General features: G+C 35.5%; 1 protein-coding gene across 1 annotated transcript; it reads right to left on the reverse strand.

The window, feature by feature from the left end:
- Positions 1–249: 249 nt before the first annotated feature.
- On the reverse strand, positions 250–22728 carry LOC124363955. Its single transcript, XM_046819224.1, has 4 exons — positions 22581–22728; positions 3147–3210; positions 1149–1211; positions 250–578 (listed from the first exon to the last, which is right to left on the reverse strand). The coding sequence occupies exons 2-4, from the start codon at positions 3207–3209 to the stop codon at positions 324–326; spliced, it is 381 nt and encodes a 126-aa protein (XP_046675180.1). The 5' UTR covers position 3210; positions 22581–22728; the 3' UTR covers positions 250–323.
- Positions 22729–26381: the final 3653 nt, after the last annotated feature.

The raw sequence follows: 26381 nt of genomic DNA on the forward strand, positions 1-26381 counted from the left end.
TATTTAAACTACACTTCTCATGGGCTAACACCTGAAATTAGACAACTTTTTTTACGGATTTTATTATTTACAATACATTTTGTGTGCATTGGTGTGGTCTCACCGGTCATCTCCTAATGTCATTTTACTGTCCCCAGAGAGCTTTGATTTAAGAGGGATTTACATTTTTATAAATCTAACTTCGGTTGGCAATACAAATAAACCTTGCTTTAAACCTTTTTCACATACGAAGTTTAAAAAATGACGTAGTTGTGTTTAATAAAAACATATTTTATTGATAACAAACAATAACTACATTAAAGAGAAAAATAATTTTCTGTATGTCAAACGATCTTGCCATTCCTGAAGAGCTTGTTGCTGGCAAGGTAGCGCTGTTGGTTGGGGAGGCGGTTGAAGTTGGCGGTGGAAACACGGTTGGTAGCTTGTGGTTGTGGCACTCTAGGTCGCTGAGGTGGGGAGAGAGAGAATCTTTGTGGCTGAAAGGACAAATTCTGCTGTATCCGCTGCCTCACTGACATGATGATAGGTCTGCTCGTTTTTACCAGCGTACCCACTGCTGACAGAGTCTGAATAGGCACCTGTAAAAACGAAAGTCAAGATCAGGATGGATGAGAGATCCATTGACAGAATGAAGTTCAGTGTGAGGGCTGAAGAAGCAGTAAACCAAGTGAATCCAGAAGAAAGAGCTTCATTGAACCAAATATTTCCTCATTAATGAGACGTTCGAGATCTGGTGCTTCAGGGATCTCATAATTATCTAAACTATGTGGTCCATTCTGGAAGCTCTTATAAAGCTATGTGGAACCTCTGAAAGCTATTATATGTTATCATATAATATAATATTATATGTTCAATAAGTTGATTTTAACAGCAAAATGAATTATAAAATAGTGTTACATTTCCTTATAGAAGAATAATAACTAGATTATGAAATGTCAGATAATGTTTTACAGGATTGCGTGTGTTTTTTTGCATCGAGATTGAGACGTATCGTTCAAAAATGTCGCTCTATAACATTTTCTACTCTCGGCTTCCTCCACGAACAAATGTAATCTCGTCCCGCAATAGGTAACTTTCGAGACTAGTATGAAATATACTATTACACAATTGTATTGTTTTCGTTTTGTATGGTTAAAGTGGTTAAATACCTGGAATACAGCATCAATCAGGGCATCTCCTGGGTTCTGCCTCTTCACTCTCGTTGTCCTCTCCTAAACATCAACCAAAACACGTCAGTATCAGCTTGGACTATCAAAAGTGCCAATAAAAACTATAATTTGCTTAGCAAAATTATATATTTTAACTTTAGCAGTAAACATTGTGTTTATTATTATTAATTTGAAGTTCTTGATTGGAACTGTACATTGAATTATTTCATTCTTTGACTCTCCAAAAAAAGACCTTACAACCATATTATGGAGATTGATATTTCGATGCGCAGACTTTGTTGGGTAGAGCTAGTTCTGTTCGGTGCTACACATATATGGCGCTACTGCACTTTTTGTTTACTAAACCTTTTGTTTAAACTTTTAATCCATTTTAATCCTACAATAATTAGGCTACTATATTAATTTGTGTAAAATACTTTTAAAATGTTGATTATTTTTTATTATTGTCTGAGTTAACATAATTCAACGTGTTTTTATAATTTTCGGTAATATGTTGATAACCGCTGTTTCCTTAGTTTGTCGCTAGATAGCGCGCAACCACAACGATTCAAGCGGCAACATATTTTAGTATTTGATGCAATATCTCCTCATAGACTGATACATAATCAACGCTTTGGGTTAGGCTCAACAGTATTTCGAATTCAGATTCGTGATCCGTCCCCTGGGGTGACTCTAACTACCCATGTAGCATTGAGTATTTCGGCAGTAACATAGAAGTAGAGGAAGTTGGAAACTAAACCTACGTGACAACCGCTAGAACGCGCGTGCTACATTGGATCACATTTTGTGTCGTAGTACCCATGTGCCTTGTAAGGAAATCAATCGTTAAAGACAAAATATGTACTGATCCGCATACAAAATGGCATAACAGGAACAGGAAGAACGTGATGTTCACGTTGTAGCTAATAGTTACGAAGTAGAAACACTAAACGTAACTCACAGTTACTCGCGAAGTAAAATAATCCCTTCCCCAGGAGGGTTCACTTCTTGCTGGTTTATACCTTCCAGATCGAATCCACGCTGACTGGGTACAGCAATAACCTATGTGGCCCTTAAATTTGGGCAACCTTATGGATGTCCACGAGTGGCACGTCCCTAGCCGCAAATGTTGAGATTCTGGGGCTCGAGGGTAATTCAATAGGCTAGTCTACTGCGGGAGATGACTGTTGGAGTAGGTTGGGTTCGTTCCCTAAGAGACAAAGGTTCTTGCCAAACTAAAAGTAAGACATAAGGGTGTGCCACCCCCTGCCTGCTTTGACTGAAGAAGCTGGTTCTGAACTGGCCTCCCCTTCTTCCAAGGGACAAGACTTGAGATTAGTGCCCTAAATATTTCCTCATGGATCTCGACTGAATGTGGCCCCTACCCCAAACCTTACCTATCCAGAATACCCTGTCACACCGGAAACAGAGTAAAGGTCCTTATAGGACTAGGTGCAATTTCCTAAGCTTCTAAGAGAACAACAAAAAAGAAAGTAATCCCTGCGTCTTGATAGGTACTCACAACATCATGTTTCCTTGCATCCTTTAAACGAAAAGTTGAGATAATATATTTAAAACTCTGATAAAATTGATTTCACATCCATCCAAACGTTAGAAATCTCGTTTCCGATTGGTCATTTTCATTTATGAACCAGATCTTTAATTACAGCTTCATCTATTAGAAAAAGCCGTCTAACCAATAGATCCTGCTCTGTAACGGTATTCCATCACTAACGTATCCTGTTTGGGAAAAAGCAAAGGGCCAATATCTGTTCCTTGGAGAACACCGTATCTCAGTTCTGCATTTCATATCAAAAATCTTGCTCTGTCAGCGTTAGTGACAACAATATAGGTCCACTATATTCTAAGTAAAATACAAATAAGTGTTTCACTGTAAATTAGTTGAAAACCGTTCAAAAACTACAATAATTTGATGTTTTGAGCCTATAAGATTAAATTTCACGGCACTTTTATTCTATAGAAGATGGTCTTACTTACGTTAGAAGCACTGCAATAGCAAGCGATCGACAGCATACAGAATGTCAGGATATACGACTTCATCCTGAAAACACATGAAAATATAAACTAGAATAATAGTTCTTATAGCTTAGAAACGTTGACATCATTGTGGTGAATTTCCTAACTTTACCCGCAGCTTTGTATTCATTTCTCGCAATATACCAGACCACACTTTTTAAATGCTACCCGCAGCAAACCACAGCGTGCAGCCAATGATGGCCTTTAGAAGATATTAACATTTTCAGAACCACTTCTTAAGCCGGAGAGTACGTGAATATTAGTTTAGTCGATGGAAGTTCAGTAGTTCGTATAACTTTGAACGCAAAGTGGTGTAATATTTAGTTCTGAGAGCATGAATGCGTTTGTGTTTAAGTGACCTTTGTTTGGTAACATGCAGAATTTAGTTTAGGTAACTAAGTTATGAGATTGCAATAACGAAGCAAAGTTACACAATATTGAAGGCACATATTATATTACACCTCGTAACGATAAGAACAATATACAAAAATATTAAATCTCCTCACTACAATGAATTTAAACACCTTAAATCACTGTAAGAATCTGAGCCGAAGATGTTACTCGGAGTATATCGCAAGTATAAACAGCAACATACCTCATAACATCAAATAGTTTTGGAGCTTTATGTTAATCATTTTGGTCTGAAGTGTTCTTTCAAATCCACCGACTCTTATCACCTCAACAACAAATCAAAATCATCTCACGAGGGGATTTGCAATCTATTCGCTGACAGTTTTCCTTCAGTCTTCACTGATAATGCCGGCCCCCCTCCTGATTATGAGTTTGACAGAACTTTTAACTTATCTGACTGAATGCTCCCGGAAGCTAATGTCAGGAAGAAACTTAAATCCCTTGACCCTTAAAAAACACTGGACCTAACAAAATTCCCCCACTTGTTCTTAAACACTCCAGCAACTTGCTTGCACCTGACTTAACTGTCCCGTTCAATGGTCTTTTAAGCATTGGTGTTTTCTCTCAAAGTCTCAAAGCCAGCTTTCTAGTTCCCAAAGTCTACGGCTTTGCCGACGTCAGTAACTATAGACCTATAGTTATCCAACCTGAGCCGGGCAAGGTATTTGAATCTTTAGTCCTCAACAGAATCAGCTTCAGCTGCAGGAGCCTTCTGAGAAACGAACAGCACAGAGTTTCACGTGGAAGATCGTCTACGACTAATCTTGTTATTTACGACAACTTCATTCGCTCTTCCGTTTGTGCTGGTTACTAGGTTGACAACATTTATTTAGAATTCGACAAAGCTTTCGATACTGTAAGTCATGCTCACCTAATCGCGAAACTGCAAGCCTTCGAGCAGTCTCCTGCAGTGGTTCCAGGTAAATCTTGTTGATCGTATGCTCATGGTGAAATGTTCCGGTGCTCTTTCTCGGCAGTTCCATGCTTCATCGAGAGTCCCTCAAGGATCTCATCTTGGTTCATTTCTGTTTTGCATCTTCTTAAATTACATCATTGACCGAATCATTCCTGTTAAATGTCTACTGTTTGCCGTTGATATTAAAATCTACACCTCTGTCACTTCCATCGAAGACTGTCGTGGACTTCAGACCTGCTTGGAGAGGATCAGTGAATGGCGTGCTCGTAACTGCGTGAAGCTGAATCCCAAGATATGCCAAATACTCACCTTCGCCGTTCCTCAGAATTTATTACCTACAACTACGTACTCAACGGATCTGCGCTAGAGAGGGTTGAGTCGGGGTGATCTGGGAGTGATCCTGACAAGAAAACTCAACTTTGATGATCACGTAAGTTCAATCGTGTCAAGGGCTTCTCGGATGCTGGGATTCATCATGAGAACTTCAAGGAGAGGGTTGAGCATCGAAACCATGAAAACTGTGTTCATGTCTTTAGTGGGATCTGTACTGGAGTTCGGAAGTGTCGTGTGGTCCCCCTACCAACTTGGCCAGATCCAAAGACTCCAGAAGATTCAAGACAGGTCCGTGCGTGTTATAGGAGCGAAGATGGGCTACGACTATCTGAATGTGCCGTTCCGACGTGTGGAGGAATCTCTTGGCCTGTGTCCCCTCATGGTGAGAAGGCAGCTGCACGACTTGACTTTTCTTCGGAAGATTCTCATTGGTGAACTGGGTTCTCTTGATCTGCTTGGGCTGTTCAACTTAGAGTTCCTGGCCGAACCCGGTCCACCGACCTCTTCTGCCGTCCCTTGTGCTCTACCAAGTACGGCATGAACAGCAACATCCCACGTCTTTACAGCTCGCCAACATGGTCTCAGAGGACTACGACTTCTTCCATGATAGCAGCCGTCGTCTGAAGTCTTTTACTTTCCTTGTAGCACCATTCCAAGTGTGATTAGGAACGATGGAGGACCTGTGTGAGAGTTGCATGAGTGTGTTTCAGATTACAGTTATGTTATATAATTATCAGTAAGTTATGTTCTATGTGTTCTTTTTTTGCTTTTTTTGTAATGTATATACAGATAATTTGTTATGTTGTATTTGTTATTTAATATTTAATAATTGTTCGTTTGTTTATTTCATTGATTGTTTTACTATATTGTTAATCCTTTTAATTTATCGCAATGTTATTATATTATATATTGTTATTATTGTAGTATATTATGATGTATATAAAAACTGCACGTGCAAAGTTACTGCTACTTTTAAGAATATCTTGTATATTATTATTGTTATTATATTGTTTATTGTTATTGTTAGCGTATAGTATCAACACTTATATATAAATACTGACATTATGTTAACTCATGTATTATTGGCGTATTGCCGCCTGTAATAATGAAATAGATGTTTTTTTAATTCGATGCTCATACTATCTATGGATTACCATGTTTATGTAATAACAAATGTCCACTGCACTACTATTAATCAATACAGTGTAAAAGTATTTAACAAGTAACCTTTGATAAAAACCTCGCAATAATATTGTTAGTTTGGTAGAGTTTGAGAATAACCTAAAACGATATTTAGAAAATAAAAGATTATAAAAATATTATAATACGATATTTAGTAAATAGCAAAATGATAAAAATATAATACAAATCAAACCACTCAAAAAATCTTGCAAACGTTTTAGAAAAAGGCAAGGAGTAAAGAGAAACATAGTTTTGAAAAAAAAAAAAATAAAATTACTAAAAACTGATACCACATTTTTTGCATTAAGCCACAGGTTCCAAGTTTTAAGAAACATATTATAGAAAATGAATCCTAAAGCAATCCGCTATATCGACATTATTACCTACTACCACTTTTTTCAAAATTGACTGCATGTTTCACAGAAAAATTAAATTGTCTTACAGTTTAGTACATTAGCTTATGTGATAAAATAGCCTATGAGATAAATAAATATTGATAATTGTACCATAGAGATAGTTATAGCGAACGTTTATTGCCTTATTAGTCTCTGACAAGGTACTGATTATCATTATATTACATGCTTATGTATGTAAGAAGTGGTACACTCCATAAAAGTATGTATCATAAATACGTTATTTAATCTGCTATGCTACCGATGTAATTAAATGGCAGCAAATAACACATAAATAAATTATATTATATTAAGCTTTTTATACCTAACGGTGATCTACCCGAAGGTTCTAAAATTGCATGCCATTTTTTATCACATCATTAATTTTTAGTTTAGTTCAATTTAGTGTGCTATGGGTTTTGAATAAATTTTATTTTCTGCAATTAATAATAATATTTCTTAGTTAGTTCCTTGTTTTCGTTAATAAAATGTTTATATTTTTTTGAAGTTTTCGTTTTCTTAGTATAAGAAGTTTAGAAGATTGCACCTAGTTCTATAAGGACGTTTGCACTGCTTCTGGAGTGCCAGGATATTCTGGATGAGTGCGGTTGGGAGTAGGGGCCGCCTCCTGTCGAGATTCATGAGGAAAAGTTTAGGGCACTAATCTCAAGTCATGTCCCCTAGGAAGACGGAGAAACCAGTTCTGAACCATCCTCTCCAGTCAAAGCAGCCAGGGGGTGGCACACCCTTGTCTAGGCTGGCAAGAACCTTTGACTCTTAGAGAACCCCACCAACTCCAACAGTCATCTCCCGCAGTAGACTAGACCTATCAAATTACCCTTGCATCCCAGAATCTCGACATTGCGGTTAGTGGTGTGCCGCTCCTGGACATCCAAAAATGTTGCCTAGATTTAAGTGATACACCGGTATAAACCAGCCAGAAATGACCCCTCCTTGAGGTTTTTGAAGTTGGTTTAATATTTTCAATCATGGACTGTCACCTGATGTTTAGTAACACAAGTTAGTAAATATTGTTACTTAAGGAAAACACGACAATTTTACGTGGATCATTCATTCAATCAGTCAATGAACCTTGATCTATTCTGTATTGTTGCTTACTCCATAGTAAACAATATCACTTGTAGACCGTCACCTAAAACCCTGACACAGCGTGTAAATCTTCCCGTGCTATATTCGAGGAATTGCAATCCCTGCACTATCATGTGCTGCTGTTACATAACATATTCCACATGTATTCAAAATTATGTAGCATTGTAAAAAGAAATCAAAGGCAGGTAAATTCCCCTTGACATTACTGTTTTATGTTATACTACTCCTATAGCTGTAGGAAGGTTGTCTGGAATGAAAGTCGTTTTAGGTTTGTAAATTATTATACAACGGTTGTTTTCTTAATAAAATAATAGTATTACTATCCTTTGTTTGAAGTTTGTTTTTGACGATGAAAGGATTGTGAAGGCAACAGGATTTTTTCTGTACATTTTCCATCGTTCAGTGATACAAACAATCAGTAACATTAAGATTCATACTTCGTACTTGTATGGAGACTACCACTTCTTACATACATAAAAACGTAAAATAATGATATTCACTATCTTGTCAGGGACTAATAAGGCAATAAACGTTCTTAGTAACTATCTTTTTATGAAATAATTATCAATATTTATTTATCGCATGCGCTATTTTTATGGTATGATGCACTGAACTGCGAGAAAATTTCATTTTTCTGTGGAAAATAACGCATTTAATTTTTAAGGACTGGCAATAGGTAATAATAACGATATAAAGCATTAACTTAGATTTCATTTTCCATAGTATGTTTCTTAAAACACTAAGATCAGGTGTTACTGATCTTTTGATCACTGGGCGAAGGCGAATGTGCGGAAACATCCTGTTTTCGTCTGTATTAATATAATTGTTGCATGCTATAAGCTATTATTTCAGATACACTAAAGAAAAAATATTATTATTTTTAAATTGGCAAGATAAACAAGAGTTTCAAAAACTTTTAACAAAGATTTAAATTGATGAACTAAGTTCAAGTATTAAACTTGAAGAATGCAGTTTTTAATCAATTAGTCTCTTAAAAGTAAAACCTTTTGGCTGAATAAATAACAATATAGAGCAGCCACCTTCGATTTGGCCACAGTAAAAACATTGTTCACAAAACTTGTAACACGTTAAAGATAAAATTTTTAAACAGTTTGAAACCAGTAAAAAATGCACAATAACTAAGAATTTGACCGTTTAATATGGTGAAGTAATTTAAGCATTAGAGAATCTCGTATCCATAACAGAAATTGTTGACTTTGGATCCTCATCGTGCAGATGTGGATGAAAATGATAAATAGAAATCCCAATGAAATAATACGAAAGATTATGCATTGACATATGGCTCTCTATACAATAGTGATTTTTCCAAACCTATTTGGCTACAATTAATGCCGCAACAAACGTTGGTAAACTAAAAGTGAAAACAAAACACTTAGAACAAATCCATTGATCTTACAGGTCGTATCGTTCATGAATGAGGCTGCGATAGTAATGACGATGGTCTACATTTGTAATACAAATACCTTAGACTGCATTATCGGTAACAATGACACACAGACTATCTGGCGCTTTGCGTTTATAGCAATCGAGTATCTAATAACCGAGAATAAACAGTCAGTGCGTGGAAAACGGATTCACTACAAGGTTGTTTTTCGTAAGAAATGTGTAGTAACTAAACTGTCCTTGCTGTGGTACTCTGGGCGTTGTTGTAACGACTTCGGCCAAGCAGGATAGTTCATAGGAACGTGTCAATGATATAAGAATATATATAGATTATAAGGGTTAACATTCTGAGTAAACCATTTATATATTAACCCATCGAAGGTTGTGATAATGATGTCCGAGTGAGAGTTAGAGAGCTAATATAACGTTGGAGTGTTATTATTGTATCAGGTAAAGAATTATCAAGAGCCCTCTGTCTTATCTTGAGGATTTCTTAGAAGGGACATCTGAACCACTATCAATAGCCAGCTGACTGCAATAATAGGATTTCTCAGTAATCTACATCCAAAGTGTAACCAAGCTCGTTGTTGCTTACTTCGGTTATCTGAATTTAACAAAACTGGCCATCAGATACAAAAATTGACAAAGGCAAAGACTACCAACAAAATGATACCAAACTACCATATAAAAATTTTCTGCAACCGGAAAATGTTCCTTATTTAAAGTTTTGAAATACGCTGAAAATGATATAAAAAGTAACAACACAATAAAACAACAACTAGGAAACAACACATCATTTGTAGGTCAGGGCTTAAAAAAAATACCAATACACTTGAAGATGTCGTGCAATTTTTACGGAAATCCTTCAATTCTTAGAGGATAAAATTAAAACTACAACAGAAAAGGGAATAGAGTTTTTCCTTTGTTGCTGAACATAAAGACTAGAATTCCACAGAAGTAATAGAACACTCAACACATGTTTGGCCCACGTACCAGAAATTGCTCTGCAGGAACCCCACAAATAGAAAAAAGGTCACAAAAAGAAGAAAAATCATCTGTAACTCCCTTTATAAAATCACTTCATTTGACTATAAATATCAATATAAGTTTTGTAAACAACAGTGCTGACAAATTAATGTCAATTCTAGGGAGTAGCTAGCTCTTGGTTAGATTATCTTGGCAAACGTCTGCTTAGATGCATCCACGACGGGATGGAACGGCTGGTCGAGGGTTAGCAGATTGCCCGTCGAGTTCGCAACAAATCGATGGGCCCATGCCCGTATCTTGGCTCTATCTAACTCTAGCCGACTATTGCTTCACATGGGGCATATCGCATTTTTGCAAATACTTTGACTACACTCTAGAAGATTTCTTAACAATAACATAAATAACCAACTAAAATATCCATAACGTTTTCAAAATGTAGTTTTTATGAAGCGATTTTGTTTTTATCAACCGTGTTTACTGTATTTTTGTGGCTGAGCGTTAGCAAAGCTTATCACTCAGTGGGCTGGTTAAATTTGTCTTGTCTGACTGTCTCTCCTCCGCAGGGTATCCCGAGAACGATTTAACTTGAAATTATCCATAAACCTTCACATATTTATAGGCTAATTTGAATTATTTTACTAGTACTCATATAGGATTTGGCTGAGCGTTAGCAAAGCTTATCACTCAGTGGGCTGGTTAAATTTGTCTTGTCTGACTGTCTCTCCTCCGCAGGGTATCCCGAGAACGATTTAACTTGAAATTATCCATAAACCTTCACATATTTATAGGCTAATTTGAATTATTTTACTAGTACTCGTATAGGATTTGGCTGAGCGTTAGCAAAGCTTATCACTCAGTGGGCTGGTTAAATTTGTCTTGTCTGACTGTCTCTCCTCAGCAGGGTATCCCGAGAACGATTTAACTTGAAATTATCCATAAACCTTCACATATTTATAGGCTAATTTGAATTATTTTACTAGTACTCATATAGGATTTGGCTGAGCGTTAGCGAAGCTTATCACTCAGTGGGCTGGTTAAATTTGTCTTGTCTGACTGTCTCTCCTCCGCAGGGTATCCCGAGAACGATTTAACTTGAAATTATCCATAAACCTTCACATATTTATAGGCTAATTTGAATTATTTTACTAGTACTCGTATAGGATTTGGCTGAGCGTTAGCAAAGCTTATCACTCAGTGGGCTGGTTAAATTTGTCTTGTCTGACTGTCTCTCCTCCACAGGGTATCCCGAGAACGATTTAACTTGAAATTATCCATAAACCTTCACATATTTATAGGCTAATTTGAATTATTTTACTAGTACTCGTATATTGTACCGTCGCTTATTTGGCTGAGCGTTACCATCAGTGGGCTGGTTTTCACTCAGTGGGCTGGTTAAATTTGTCTTGTCTGACTGTCTCTCCTCCGCAGGGTCTCCCGAGAACGATTTAACTTGAAATTATCCATAAACCTTCACATATTTATAGGCTAATTTGAATTATTTTACTAGTACTCATATAGGATTTGGCTGAATGTTAGCGAAGCCCCTCACCCAGGGACGTATCTCGAAAACAAATTAGCTATAGGCTAAATTCAGCACATTTTGCTATAATTCAGTGGGCTCACAAAATTCCTCTTTTTCCAAAGAGTACAATATATCGAGAAGTGATTGAGCTATAAAATTCAAATTTGACATTGAACTCCATTCCTTCATAAGCAAGATCAAGTGCCGATAAGGATGAATGTACGACAATGGGATTGTCCCTCATTCCGTCCTTAGTGAAGTCTATAATACGACACTTGTCTGGCAGTATTGTACGTTTATGACAGTATTGTTGTTTTAAGATTGATCAATAAATACATAAATGTTGATAGTAAATATCGTACCGACTAAACCGAGGCCATTGAGGTGAAAGTGTAGGTAGTTTGGTGCTCTTTGTAATACTCCAAGGTAATAATTCGCTAGAATCTGTGTAAAGAACATTTTTAAATGCCAATATAAGAGTGGGAACATTCAGTTTACGTGTTTTCTACCTTGAGGTCACTTCCTTTATTCGGTATGTTATTACGAGTATCCGAGTATAGGCAGTTACAGAGTAATTTATTCTTTACAACCAAATTCAAAGTGTTTTGTCCGTCAACTGGGTTATATAATACTGTCTTTAGAAAGTAATGCTCTCTGTGATCACTTTACTCAATGCTTTGCCTGACTTGATTATTGTAAAAAGTTAAGATGGTGCAATCTTGGTTTTTTTGTTTGTTTCTTTTGTGTAAACACTGTTAAATCACAGTTATACACAACTACCTACAGGATACAGGTAGTTCAGGTTTAATAACTAGTGTTGTGTTTAGCTTTTTATTAAGTGCATGTTTTAGAGTTAGTGGAAGTTGACACACAACATGGTGGTTGTGATTCCTGAATTAGGCGTGTCACAACGCTCTGGTATTATTTGTTTATTTTAACCTATTTTTAATTACGTTTTAGGTTAGTTATTTTCCTGAAGAAGAGGTCAGATTGCAGATCTCGAAATATAGTGTTACTGATTTTTTGTATCACTGAACGATGGCAAATGTCCGGAAAAAGCTTGTTTCCTTCACAATCCTTCCATCGTCAAAAACAAACTTCAAACGGAAGAGTAATTATTGGTATTTGGGAGCACTTTTTGAGCTGTTATTAGGCCCACAAGGAAATAGCTTAAGATGAGGATATGTTTAAAGTATGTGGACTATTATATGAAAGATGACCGAAAGTGACATGTGTTTCATTTATGACAATTCAATTTCTTTAAGTAATATTTTATTAAAACATGTAGCCTTCTTAAATGCCTTTTATTAAAAAGGTTTTAATCTCTAAAATCATAATTAATATACACACTGCATAGGAATCATATTATTATCTTCAGCCTTTTTTAAAGAGTTGTTACAAAATTACTAAAAAATCTCTTTTTCAAATGCCAAAAATCCTTGTAAAATATTTTAAACAATTTTACACTACCTTGTGGAACGCCTAACGATAATATGAATATCAACCTTTAAGGTACTAAAAACGTATTTTTAGACACTTGTGAACTGTTCATTGCATTCTTCAGGGGATAAAAATAAACATAAACCATAAACACTAGTTTCATTTATAAAATTTTGTAGTTTTGGCACAAGTAGACTGAGACTATCAATATAAAAATATGATCTCATTGTAAAAAAACTTTATGGCATAATTTTGTTTTGGTGCGTATTTTGTGAATTTAATTTTTTTGAAACAAAACGCATGGTCGTATAAAAATGGGCAAATTCGTGTTACAAAGCGCCTTTATAGGCGGCCATCTTCATTATAGTTGCATAAGAACACTTAAAACAATCTCGCCCTTTTATTGTTGGTCGTATGGTTATGAAGGATGACTCGCTTGTTTTAGACATACTTACTTCGCGTCTAAATCCTTTTTTAGAAAATTTTATATTGGTTAAAAAAAATACAATAATATTAAACAATTTTATATTTATTGCACGAGTATTCAACAAGTAGACACGAAAGGAAAGATGTTTGTGTGTTTACTGACTACCCAAATCTGAAAAAAGGGCACCCTATTTCAACGTCCAAAAATAAGGACTAAAAAGCGTTTGAGGTTTAATATTGTTCTTAAGGGAAGAGAGGGTTAAAAGTTAAGGTCGTTTCAAGGTTATTTGTTTACACTTAATTGGTTAATTTTCGCGTCGTCAATACTGACTGCTCCCGGAGTCCATTTAATGCGAAATTTTAAGCTGCGTAAAACGTGAAAAAACTCATATGGCCGAAGCATAAGGTTACCTAGGCTTTTCGGTTGGCGAGGCGTTACACAAATCTTCCTGGGGGTTTCCCGCCCAACGGCGTATAATTAAATAAGTAATCACCGTTATATTCGACTTTCTCCACGAGCCAACTTAACCGGGTGAACCAGTCAATGACGCAGATATCGCATGTAATGATGCCATTGATAGGTCAATAATGTGTTGTTTGCGAACTGACGTAGCCTACGCCACATACGCACTAGAAACCGCTGACATCAACAAGTGTGATTATAGACTGTCGGAATAATGACCGGCTGTGTCGAGTACATGGCAGTTTAACACTTTTTGTGCTTGGGTCAAAATTAACATAAATTACACTGTAAGCACGGGACTAGCACTACCAGAAGCATTGATTATGCATCAGTCTGTAACAGATATTGCATCTAGTGCTAAAATCCGTTGCCACTTGGAACGTTGCGGTTGTGCACGATCTAGCGGCAAATTAATGAAACAGCGATTATACATATATTACACACAAATATTAAACGCATGTTATATTGTACAAACTCTGACAGTCATAAAAATTATGTATTTTAAATTTTAGATTTAATTCATAAAAATGAGATGGTTAGTATAAAATTAAAATTGATTCAAAACTCTGTATTTACTATAGTCATCTACGCTGTAAATAACATAACTAGCTTTACTGAACAAAATGTCTGCTTCACAATCCTCGTATGAGTGCAAGGTCTATTACCTGAAAAGTTGAAGTTTGTTAATTGATTGCATGTTAGAGCTTTTTTACGAAAGCAGCTGATATTGTCGAAAGTATTCGTAACACATATTATGCTACTTACAAATCATAAACAATTATGGCAGGATTAGCTTCACATAACGTAGCTATGTTAGGAAGGGTTGATTCAATAATTGAAGTTTGAGTTTAGCTCCAGATCAGTGATGATGAGCCAGCTTATGGTAGCTGAACTGGAGCTAAACTCACAACTCATTTGAATGTAGCTCCTCCCTCCCTACTGTAGCTACGTTGTGTAGAAAACTCGGTTGCTCCACCGTGCTTAGAGATCGTGTCTATCACACACTCGATTATGTACCTGATGAGACAATGAGACTACCACTTCACCTGTTTATAGGTGTCTCTGATGTCAAAAAGATGTAAATGTTTCGTTTTGAGCTTCTTCGTCGTCGACTTTCTTTGGATCTCTTCAGACGAACATGACTCTAGATTCCAGGAGTCAAGTCTGAGACAACGTCAGATACCTGACGATGCAATAAAAGGAAAGTGAACTGGAGCTAAACTCAAAATTCAAAGGATTAGCTTGTTTATTGTTTGTGTTACGAAGTGATGGCTCTTTTAATTGATGTTTGATAACAACTTAACAACAAATTGTGCACCTGATGTGACAATGACCCCTTCATTCCTTCACTTCCTTTTGCAGTCTAGGTGTCTCTGATGTCGAAACGTTGCAAAGAATTCGTTTTGAGCTTCGTCTTTAATCTCTGAGTCGTCTGTGACAGGGACAGACTTCAGACGCTGCACGAGGCGGAAGATGAAATAGAACTAAACTCAACATTCGCATTGAATCTACCCTTCCCACCATAGCTGTGTTATGTGAAGAAAAGTGGGTTACTCCGCCGTGCTTTGAGAACGTGTCTAAGTGCATCAAATTGTGTACCCGATGAGACAATGAGAAAACCTCTTCATCTAGATTGCACATAATTTTGTAGTCTAGGTGTCTCTGATGTAGAATCGATGGAAAGAGTCCGTTTTGAGCTTCTTCGTCACCAATTCTTCTGGATGTCTTCATACTGACGTGGACTCCAGATTCGCTTTGTTTTATTAGTCTACTGGAGATTACCTGTGTTATCCATAATCTCTGGCATGATTGCGTGTTCTGTCTTGGGATCTAGTCTGTGCATGCTCTCGCATGCTGTCTTTATACAGGGTGATTCATGAAGTTCTCCCCCACATTCTACAGCACATTGTACTAGTAAAAATAATGAAAAAATGTTATATAAACATAGGTCCGAAAACGCTTCGTTAGCGAGTTACAGCTAGCGAAAGATTTTGCCTGAATTCCTGGGTAAATAGTAAAATAAAGCCATACTGAACTTTTGGAAAGGTTAATTAAGTAAGAAATATCGTGGATTCTTATGTATTTTTACCTGATAAAGCTAATAAAATAGGTTTCAGAAACTGTACCTGTAGTAGTTTTTGAGGGGTTCAGGTTAAATGCAAAAAATTGGGGCACGAAACAATGTTTTTTTAAGTTTGATGTACAATAACTTTGTTAAATTGGTAATAAATACATAAAATCAACAGACATTAATTGTAGAGAATTTAATTCTGAGAAAATTGATATAATCAAAGTCTAAAAATAAAACAGAAATAAGTAACAAAAAAATCGATTTTATTCAGTATAATACATTACTAGTTTTAAGCAAAATTAATCAGGTTGGGCCAACCGTACGCACCTTTTTATAATAGATGTTCGAAAATGAGGCCATCATTATCAATACATTTTGCAGCACGTTTGTGTATTACTTTTGTTGCGTTTTCTTAATTTTTCAGGACTTCCCTGTATCTGCACAGCCGAATCCATAATACGGGCAATTAATTCATCACGAGAATTCACTTTTGTCTTGTATACAATGTCTTTCATCCATCCCCAGATGCAATAATCCAATGGAGATAGATCTGGTGATCTTGGTGGCCAAGGGTGAGGCCCTCCACGACCCAAATCCAGTGTCCAGGAAATTGATGATTTAAGTAAGCAGAAACGGCACGTGAAAAGTGGGAGGTGCTCCGTCATGCTGGAAGTACAAATTTTGTCTGAGATGTAAAAGGAACATTCTCTAACAGCTGCGGCAACTCTTCTTGAAGGAAATGCAAATAGAACTCAGCATTTAGGCGTCCAGGTAATATGAAAGGTCCAATCAGCCGATTTGTGCAAAAGGCCACACCAGACATTGACGCTAAATCGGTGTTGAAAGTTCTGTTCCACTACCTCATGTGGATTTTCTTTCTTCTGCCCATGAGTGTTCATTGTGCAAGTTATTGACACCATCCCGAGTGAATTGTGCCTCATCTCGTAAACAAAATACGCTTGTAGAGTTGATTATTTAATATTCAAAAAGTTGCAAAACTCCAAGCGAAGCGGACCATCCCCTAGCTGTAGATGTTGAAACCGTTTGTTTATGAAACGGATAAAATTTTGTTTCGATTAAGTGACCTCCACACCGTTGACTGCGAAACTCCTATCCGCCTACAAATACGTCGTGTACTTACACCTGGACTGCGCGATGAACAGCATTAATAACAATATCATCATCAAGTTGGACAGCTCGTTCATAATTGGTTCTAGTACTTGGTAGTGATCCTGTTTCTCGAAGAGTACGAAAAGTTCCTGAAATTGTTTTGGTATCTGGAATCCTCCTATTAGGGTAACGTAGTTCATATTCTTCTACAGCAGCCTCTAGCATTACCATTACAGTAACCCAAAATAAAAAACCATATCAGCGTATTCCTGTGATGTAAATAAGTAAGGCATTTTTTCGCTGAATAAACAATCGAATTATAACTCACAGAAAAATTGCATTTAATAACACGATCCACAGAACCCGATCTCCTGCTGTAGCTTGCAAAACACCACTAATACACAGTTCTAACGTAACAGTACAGAATACCATTGTTGATCAGCTGTTATTCGTGCGTTACCAACTTAGAAATTAATAAAACAAAAAAACTGCATTTCGATGATTAGTAAACAGTAATGGGAAAAATGTTTGCTTCATTTATTTTCGAACATTTGATGTAATTTTTATAAAAAAAATACAACGTAATAAAACATGATATTTTTATTTACAAACAAATGTATTTAACAGTTAATCTTGTTTTCTCAATTTATCTCATCATTAAGGAACAAACATTTTGTTTTTGTTTTATTTTAACTAAATACTGTACGGTATTTCTTTACAGCTAGTAATGTATTATACTGAATAAAATCGATTTTTTTGGTACTTATTTCTGTTTTATTTAGACTTTGATTATATCAATTTTCTCAGAATTAAATTCTCTACAATTAATGTCTGTTGATTTTATGTATTTATTACCAATTTAACAAAGTTATTGTACATCAAACTTAAAAAAACATTGTTTCGTGCCCCAATTTTTTGCATTTAACCCTGAATCCCTCAAAAACTACTACAGGTACAGTTTCTGAAACCTATTTTATTAGCTTTATCAGGTAAAAATACATAAGAATCCACGATATTTCTTACTTAATTAACCTTTCCAAAAGTTTCAGTATGGCTTTATTTTACTATTTTACCCAGGAATTCAGGCAAAATCTTTCGCTAAGCTGTAACTCGCTAACGAAGCGTTTTCGGACCTAATGTTTATATAACATTTTTTCATTATTTTTTACTAGTACAATGTGCTGTAGAAGTGGGGGGAGAACTTCATGAATCACCCTGTATTTATAGTAAATGTTATATAGTAACGTTATCTTTTATAACTGCATTACAGTACTGACCACGCACTGCATACTTGATATTTTGCTGAAATGTACAGCTAAAAGTATATTTTTACTACATTTTTAATTTTTTTATATGGAAATTTTCTTACTCTATGCTCAACAGGGGTTGTAGAAAAGATTGAAATAAGAAGTATTTTTATTATCAAGTTAACTTTATGCTTTCAAGATTATAAATGTAAATAAAATGAAAATAGTGGTTAAATTTCATTAAACATATGGTTGTGGTGTTATAAAACAATGTTTACACAAACAGTTAACTATATTTAACATGCTCTTTCAATCTATACTATTTTATAAACATATTTCTATACTAACAGTTACTCGCAGCTTCGCTCGCAGTTTTGTAGGTTTTACACCTGTATGAGCAGTTCTGGTTCGAGTGAATTATATTTCCGACGCCCATGTTGAGTTTGCCTTCTTGCCACGACCAAGAAAATATGTTAACAAATGTAAATTATATTTATGGTCTTTGTAATTTACTCTGGTGTTAATATTTTTGTTCCATAGTTGATTTTGCCTTTTTACTGATCAACAACATATATATGTCCAAATCCAGCTCTGAGAAGGCTATTTCTGTCAAAAGACCATAAAGATAGTATTAATAATAGTCTTTAAATGTATATTACAGGTTAAACTAATTTGTCTTTTATATCTGCACTGCTAGCAGTTACCCGCTACTTTACACGCAATTTAATAAGCGTTGCACGTGTATTACCACTGCTGGTTCGAGTGAATTATATTTCCGACTCCATTGTTGAGTTTGCCTTGTTGCCACGATCAAGAAAATGCGCCAAATGTGTATATTTAAAGCCATTGTATAATTTACTTCGTTCTTAGTATTTTTTTTTTTTTTTTTTTTTTTTTTTGTTCTATAGTTGATTTTGAAGTGCTTCCCTATTAAGAAAATATCGATAAGAGAATCCTACTTCTGTCAAAATACAACTAAGATGGGTTTTATAACAGTCTTTAAATGTATATTAAAAGTCATATAAAACTTTCTCTGTTATATCTTATATCTAATATTTGAAAAAAAAAACGAAACTTAAAAGTACATTAGCAATGACACCATTTTCATGTTTATTTCTTTATAAACTTAAAAATATTTATAATATTGTAGAACATTTAGAGCTGGAATTGGTACATCAGTTTAAAAGCACAGTATTACGAATGTTAGTTAGCATAGATCTGGCCGACTACTTCAAAGGCAGTCTTCGTAGTCAACTCCTGACCATCTTATGTTTTAAAACATTTTATAAGGTAGATATTAGTACTTACCTAATCGCTGAAATCTAAAAACGGCGTGAAAACTAATGGTTACTCTTTACAGAATTTACACACTATAAAATAAATGTAAACAAATTGAGTATAAAGGTTAAATTAATTAATCATATGGTTGTTCTGTCACAAAACAATGCTTACACAGAACAGCTGATCACATTTACAGGCTCTTTCAACTAATATTACACAACACTTTAGAGACCAAGATGGAATTTTCGGTACTTTAAAGAGCAGTGGGGCGTAGCCCGGAGGAATTTTCGAAATAATAGGCCTATATTAAATTTATACCAAGGACCGTAAGAATGTCTATCAAAACTTTAAGTAAAATCAGTTGAATAGTGTACGCGTGAAAGAAAAAAAGAAAACAAAGACTCTTTCAAATCTTATAAATAAAAATGAATCGCCAAATGTGTTGGTAAGCGCTAATCTCGAGAACGGCTGGACCAGTTCGGTTAATTCTTTTTGTAAAATGTCCATTGAAATCCGAGGAAGGTTTTTATGAAGAAAAAGTTAAGAATAGTTTGGAATTCAGGAAAAATTGTAGTTTTTACGTTTCATAATTCAAATTACACTGGCACTAAACAGCTGTTGACAGCTATAGTTCGACAAACTTTCTGAAACATATGTTTACATTTAAATTGCATCAATAATAAGTAAACCGTGATTGATCGGTAGTGTAATGCAGATAGTAAATAAAACATTAATATATAAATTTTACTCCAGATTGCGCCAGTGACGAATTAAAATCACCTAATGCATTAAATACTGTTATAAAACAAGTTACTTAATGAACAAAGTTATGAATGTTTTCACATAAGTTACTTTAAACTGGTGGGATTTCTTGACATTATGATATTACATTTTAACAATGGCTTATGGAAAAACAGAGAAATGAATACTAACATGCCTCAACGATTAATTCTTTCCCTGGCTACAATCCAAAAAAACAAGTGTAACGCAAAACTTTAATAAGGATTATTTTGGAATGTTGCACAACCTTAATAAGGATTTTTCTCTTATACCGAAAGTACATAAGAAGTAAGTAGGACTTCCCTCTAGGTCGTAATAGGCTTTTCATTCCTACTTTCTTTTTCATCAGGACAAGGCAAACTCAACTATGTCAACACGATTTTGGCCAAAATAGATTTCCGAGAACTAGATAATCGACCGTATATAGTGTTTTGATCGAGGCAATGTGGCAAGCTAAACTGTGACATAGTAGGTAAGTGAATTTAAACGGTCTTAGGTAGGCACTTTTTAACCGAAGTAGGCATCTCGGTCCTACGTAAGTATGTATATTTTTTCTTCGTTAGAACAACAAGGCAAACTCTACCATTGTACTGGAAATATCGTAGACCTGAAATATATGACAAGGACTGGAAATATACGCTTTTTGACCGAAGTAAGTTTCCGAGACCGGTGTAATCCGAGATTTGTGTTTTCCTGATCGGGATGACATATTATTAATTAGAACCAGAAATGCTCCTACACGTGCCAAAAATGATATAATAATTAAGTTAAACTCTGATACTATTTACCATGAACTTAAATAATGTCTACCTGATGTATGCCTTCTTACGTTTTAAAATTTTTATAGGACTCCCTTCATATTACGTCATAATTGCTTTTACTAAGTAATATAAGGACTTCGGTTCTAAAGATTGCGTGCGTAGCCGCGGGTAACAGTTAGTGTATAATATTATTATGATTTATTTTATTTATTCGTTAATGTTTCAATATTTTAATAGTTATTCTCCTATTCAGAGCGGAGACGAATCCGACATATTAAAGAGAATTATAATCGGTACAGCCATTCTTGAGTTACAAATAGTGTAACTAACCCGTTTTGTTTTAGGTATACAGTCTTCATCCAAGATTTACAAAACGTGTTAAAGCAATTAGTACTCCAAGGAAGACTTTTGCATTTGGAATGTCTTATTATAAAATCAGGCTTTGTTGATCTGTTCGTTTTTATATTTAATTATGTTAGGTATAAAAAGAATCATTCAGATTTACATTTAATGTAAAAAAGTTTGAATAACTATTTATATTTCAATGTTCGAATATAAAGTTATTAGGAATGCCAGAAACTGTAACTGCAAACATGGCTCGATATTAAAATAAAAGCCTGCCTATGTATACGTTTCAAACTCGGAAATTTCAAATTTCCAACTAAACGTCCAGTGAATCGTTTATGGTCAAAATTGTATCACTGACATGCAGAATTTCAAATTGATATTTATTATCTTGATACACAGTTCATATTATAGTATGTAGAAAAGTATTAATGTAATTAATGTATTATATCTTTATTTAGATCAATTTAATAGTTTCAAAAAACAGTTAAAGCAAGGTAGGTAGTATACCACAAATATTTACACTAACGAATCTGTTGTAAGATCCATTTGAAAGTATTCCTTAAATTTTTAACAAGCTTACTAAAGAATGTTGTAAAACATGTGAACTAAATTGCGTTAGTTCCAATCCTTTTTAAATTTACAGTACAAAAATATTACATTTTCGACATTAATGAACTAGTAATTATATTCAAACATCAATAGTCTTGAAAAAAGAGCTTTGATTTAATCATTTAGATCGACACAAAATGCATTGATTCTAAATGTATCATTAATCTAAACAATGTTGTACTGAACAAACATGTTGAAAATTATTAATTTAATGAAAACTACCAGCACTGCAGACTATAGGTTTTATTCCTCATTCTATTCTCACCATCGGAATCGGAATAGTAGAGAGCTCCCTATAGCTCAGTATGTACAACACCCATAAACGATAATCTTATGCAATTTAAAATTACTGTTGTTATATTTGGAAAATATACACTTTTTCGAATTTCGTGTCTCAGATAAGAGAAGATATCTTATGTTATCTTTTGATATTGTTAAAAATAACCTTTTTTTACAATTAATACTTAAATCATTTTTAAAATAAACACACGATTGGCTTACAAATATGTCTCCATAACGTAATGTAACAGTAAATTCTTTGAGTTACAATATAAAACAGAATATAAGTAGTAGAGTAGTGTAACATCGGCAGCGGTACATACCTCGTTGTAGTAAGGCTGTTACGGCGGCGCTGCTCTCAGCTGATTTGCGTGGTAGAGAGTAAAAGCTGCGCTGTACCAGGTGTTTTGCAACACATATAACTACAGCAGGTGGGACCGAGGTGGGATATCCCAATAACCCCGGTGTGGGAGTCACCCAGGCGCCGGTCTACAGAGTTTGTGTTGTGTGCTATAGTTTGCATTTGTGGACTGAAATAACATTGTTTATATACGCCTTCATCATAAAGGCAAAGTTAGGACTTAAACATTGTTTTTTGCTGTGACGCTTGAATTATAATAACGCTGATGACACAGTTTTGGAACATCTGCGCATCACCTGAAGTTAACGTCTTCCCTACACGATAGGTCCAATTTACTATGGGATATAAGTGGCAGTTATCCAAAAGTTGCGTACTAAAAATTTACAGAAAATGTAGTTTCACAACATTGTGGACTGTAATTTAAATCTGGAAAATGACACTGCATAATATAAAAAAGTGCAAAATCCTAACGATTTCCTTTTGTCAGCCTTGTAGCAGAAGAGAATTCCTGGAAGACCTGCTGTTTTTGTCTCTTAACTTAAAAGAAAAATGTCATGTGGGTGAAGAATGATGTGCCCTAACTGTCCTGCGAGACCAGTGATGTAGCGAGAGGGGGCTACATGGGGTCTACAACCTCAACTCTATCAGATCTCATACGAGGGGAGGACCCCAAAGTACAATCTGGTATCTAGATTCCTGGCAATGCTCCTCGCCCACAGATTATTCCTATATTCTTGCTATATTTTAATATAGGTATACGATATTCCAAACTACTCTTTTATAGATTTTGAACAAAAAATTTCATCTCACTCAATCTCTTTGAAATTACTATTTCCATTCTAGCTTCTTTTTAGCATATGCTAAAAGTTTCATCTATACCAGACGAATAAGATAGAAACTGATAAAAATGAAAATTCAAGTTGCCTTTGCTGGGTCTTTCAACTGTTTGACAATTTCCCTCTCTTTAATTAATTCCAATTTTGTTCGCTCTGTCACTATGAAAGCCTATATCATCGTTGGTCAAATACAGATTTAAGCATTATTTAGGTATGTTATTTACATTTATAAAGGAAAGTGTGACGTTTCAGACAAAGTGACTCTTCTATGATCATTTTTATTTTAAGATTCATACCTCTTCATCACGTCACAAATTCTTTTTCTATCATTAGGCTACCTCATTGATGTGATCTATTTTCTTAACGCCTTGATAATACTTATACTAACAAGCATTCAACTGAAGCATACAATTACACTGTCCATATTCTTGATTTATGGCTGTATTATTCCTTCAAATCCAGATATCCTGCAAATGAAGAGATCCTTCAAATGTGCAGGTATTACAAAACCATTGTCCGCCCTCTTTAAGCCCCACATAATCGGTGTTGGACACCTTATAGATTAGTATATCACAATATTTTGATAAATCATATTCCAAATATGATATTAACTAATCCACACGAAGACCAGTCGGCCAACACGTTTGGCTGAACGATTTCGCGGGACAATAATACATGCGTATGAATAGTCTATTACATTATTGACCCATTGACCCAATGCTTAGTAATGCTGTTTCTGTTTAATTGCTACTACACTCTGGCGGTGAACTAAGGAACTATCACGAAAGCATACGTTGAAGTTTTACCTGGACAATAGAAACAAAATGTTATTGTTTTCTGGTTTTTGCTGATGCGTTTTTGAAGTTGCTACTGGAAAATTGATTTTTGTTCTCTGTTTTGATTGTGGTTTAGTGGATATGGCCGGAATTAATTGTATTAATTATAATAGACATTTTATCAACTTTAGGTGTGCGTTGTTAGGGGTTAGCATTCAACAGTCAAGAACGTAGCAGGAAAGATTGTGGGGGGGGGAGGTCCAGACAACTGATATTTTCCCGTAGTGGACAGAGAGTAAGGCCCCATTTTGTTCCTTAAAAAGTTCTTGACCCGTTTCTTTGTTGAGAACGATCTTTCAGCAGTACAGGTCAGTGATACTGGATTATTTAAATAATAATAATCGTTTACTAAAAAGTAATTGTAAGATTTAAAAATTGGGGGGGGGGGGGGTTCCGGACCCTGGATTCCCCTTGCTGGCTACGTCCTTGTCAACAGTGTACCTTTTCTGGCGATCAGGATGCGGGCTCAATTTATCAATCTTGACCTGACGTGACACATCAGAAAATTCTGGCTGCAGTTAGATAACGAAGGATGCCGCTTAAAGTTGATCATGGTGGGCGAGAAACACACAAAATTTGCGCTGACTGTGCAGCAGTTCTGTACAGTTTACGCGGCAAATAAACGCGCAGTAACCTATAACAACGCCATTGAAAACTCGGCACTTAAGGGATAAAATTGTTTTCCTTTGTTCGATCAAATATCTTGAACAGATTCCAAAAAGATAATTAAAAGACGCTTATCCTCCCTAATACAGTGGTGACGATGACGTGGTGTCATTAATGACATCGTCATTAGTGTGGGCGGTCCAAGTGTGGGCCAGCGAAAGTTAGGTTATGTTGACAGTAGATGATGGCAGGGCAGTGTTGCAAGGGTGTAGGCAGATCGCGGGGTCAACCAGATGCTGCAGGCCCTTATTATTGCCTTGTAGAGGATTCACTGTTGCCAACTGGGTCGACAACCTCTACAGAACCAGTTCTCGACGCACCGAACTGGACCTGAGTTACGTAATTTATCTCGGTTCCTTTCCTTTGATCGGATTCCTTAAATCAATAACAAGAGCTGCTGATTCCTCCTTAGTGACGTATATCTTTCATTTCACTGATTTCGTAGAAGTCTGGAAGTAAAGGACCGATTTGTATTCCATAAGCGTAGTTATAAGTATTGCACACAATAATTTTTCGTGGTACCAATATATGAATGGTAGAGTCGTCAGCCACACTAGTTTGGGAAGATATCAAGTGTTAATAATATTAAAATTATATATAATTTTTACATATCAAATTCACTTGATTTTATACACGTCAATTTCAGACACGTAAATGAAAATAAAAACAGCCAAGAACGTAGTCAGGAAAAAAGTTTTTTTCTTGGAGAGGGAGGGTCCAGACAACTGATATCCCGTATTGGACAGAGTGTAAGGCCTCATTTTGTTACTTCAAAACTTCTTGACCAGTTTCTTTGTTAAGACCGATCTTTCAGTAGTAATACTGAATTATTTAAATAATAATAATCATTTAATAAAAAGTAATTGAACATTTGGGGGAGCGGACCCCTGGACCCCCTCGATGGATGCGTCTTTGAAAACAGCGTCAGCTAAAGAAATAAGTGTGACTATTTGGCTAAAAATAGCTATTTTCAATCTCTTTATAATGTCAGTTAATGCTGATATATAAGCATCATTTAGGTATTTGATAGTTGTGTTCATTATAAATATGACAATTTTATCATTTCAAATCTCCTTTTCTGCACCCTCCATTTATATATTTGAAACTAAAGCGGAATCTATGCGTGACATAATTTTTATTCTTGACCGGGGGTTCAAAAAGATCCGGCATTGGTCACGTTATGGATCTCTTTGAATTTTAGTCGTGTAATTTTGTAAGTTATAATTAAAAATTTAATTTTTAATACCGGTTTAATTGAACGAGTTTTGTAAATTTACCGCGGCTGACTCCTGCTCGTTGAAACGCGTAAACTACAGAATGCAGAGGGCGGTGAAAGCGACATCGTGGGCAGCCCTTGACTGCAGGAGGAAGCTGTATTGATTGATGATTTTTTCTCCGTTGCTGGGCCAATAATTGGTCAAGATC

The sequence above is a fragment of the Homalodisca vitripennis genome, chromosome 5 (assembly GCF_021130785.1).
Source record: "Homalodisca vitripennis isolate AUS2020 chromosome 5, UT_GWSS_2.1, whole genome shotgun sequence".
Classification (NCBI taxonomy): Eukaryota; Metazoa; Arthropoda; class Insecta; order Hemiptera; family Cicadellidae; genus Homalodisca; species Homalodisca vitripennis.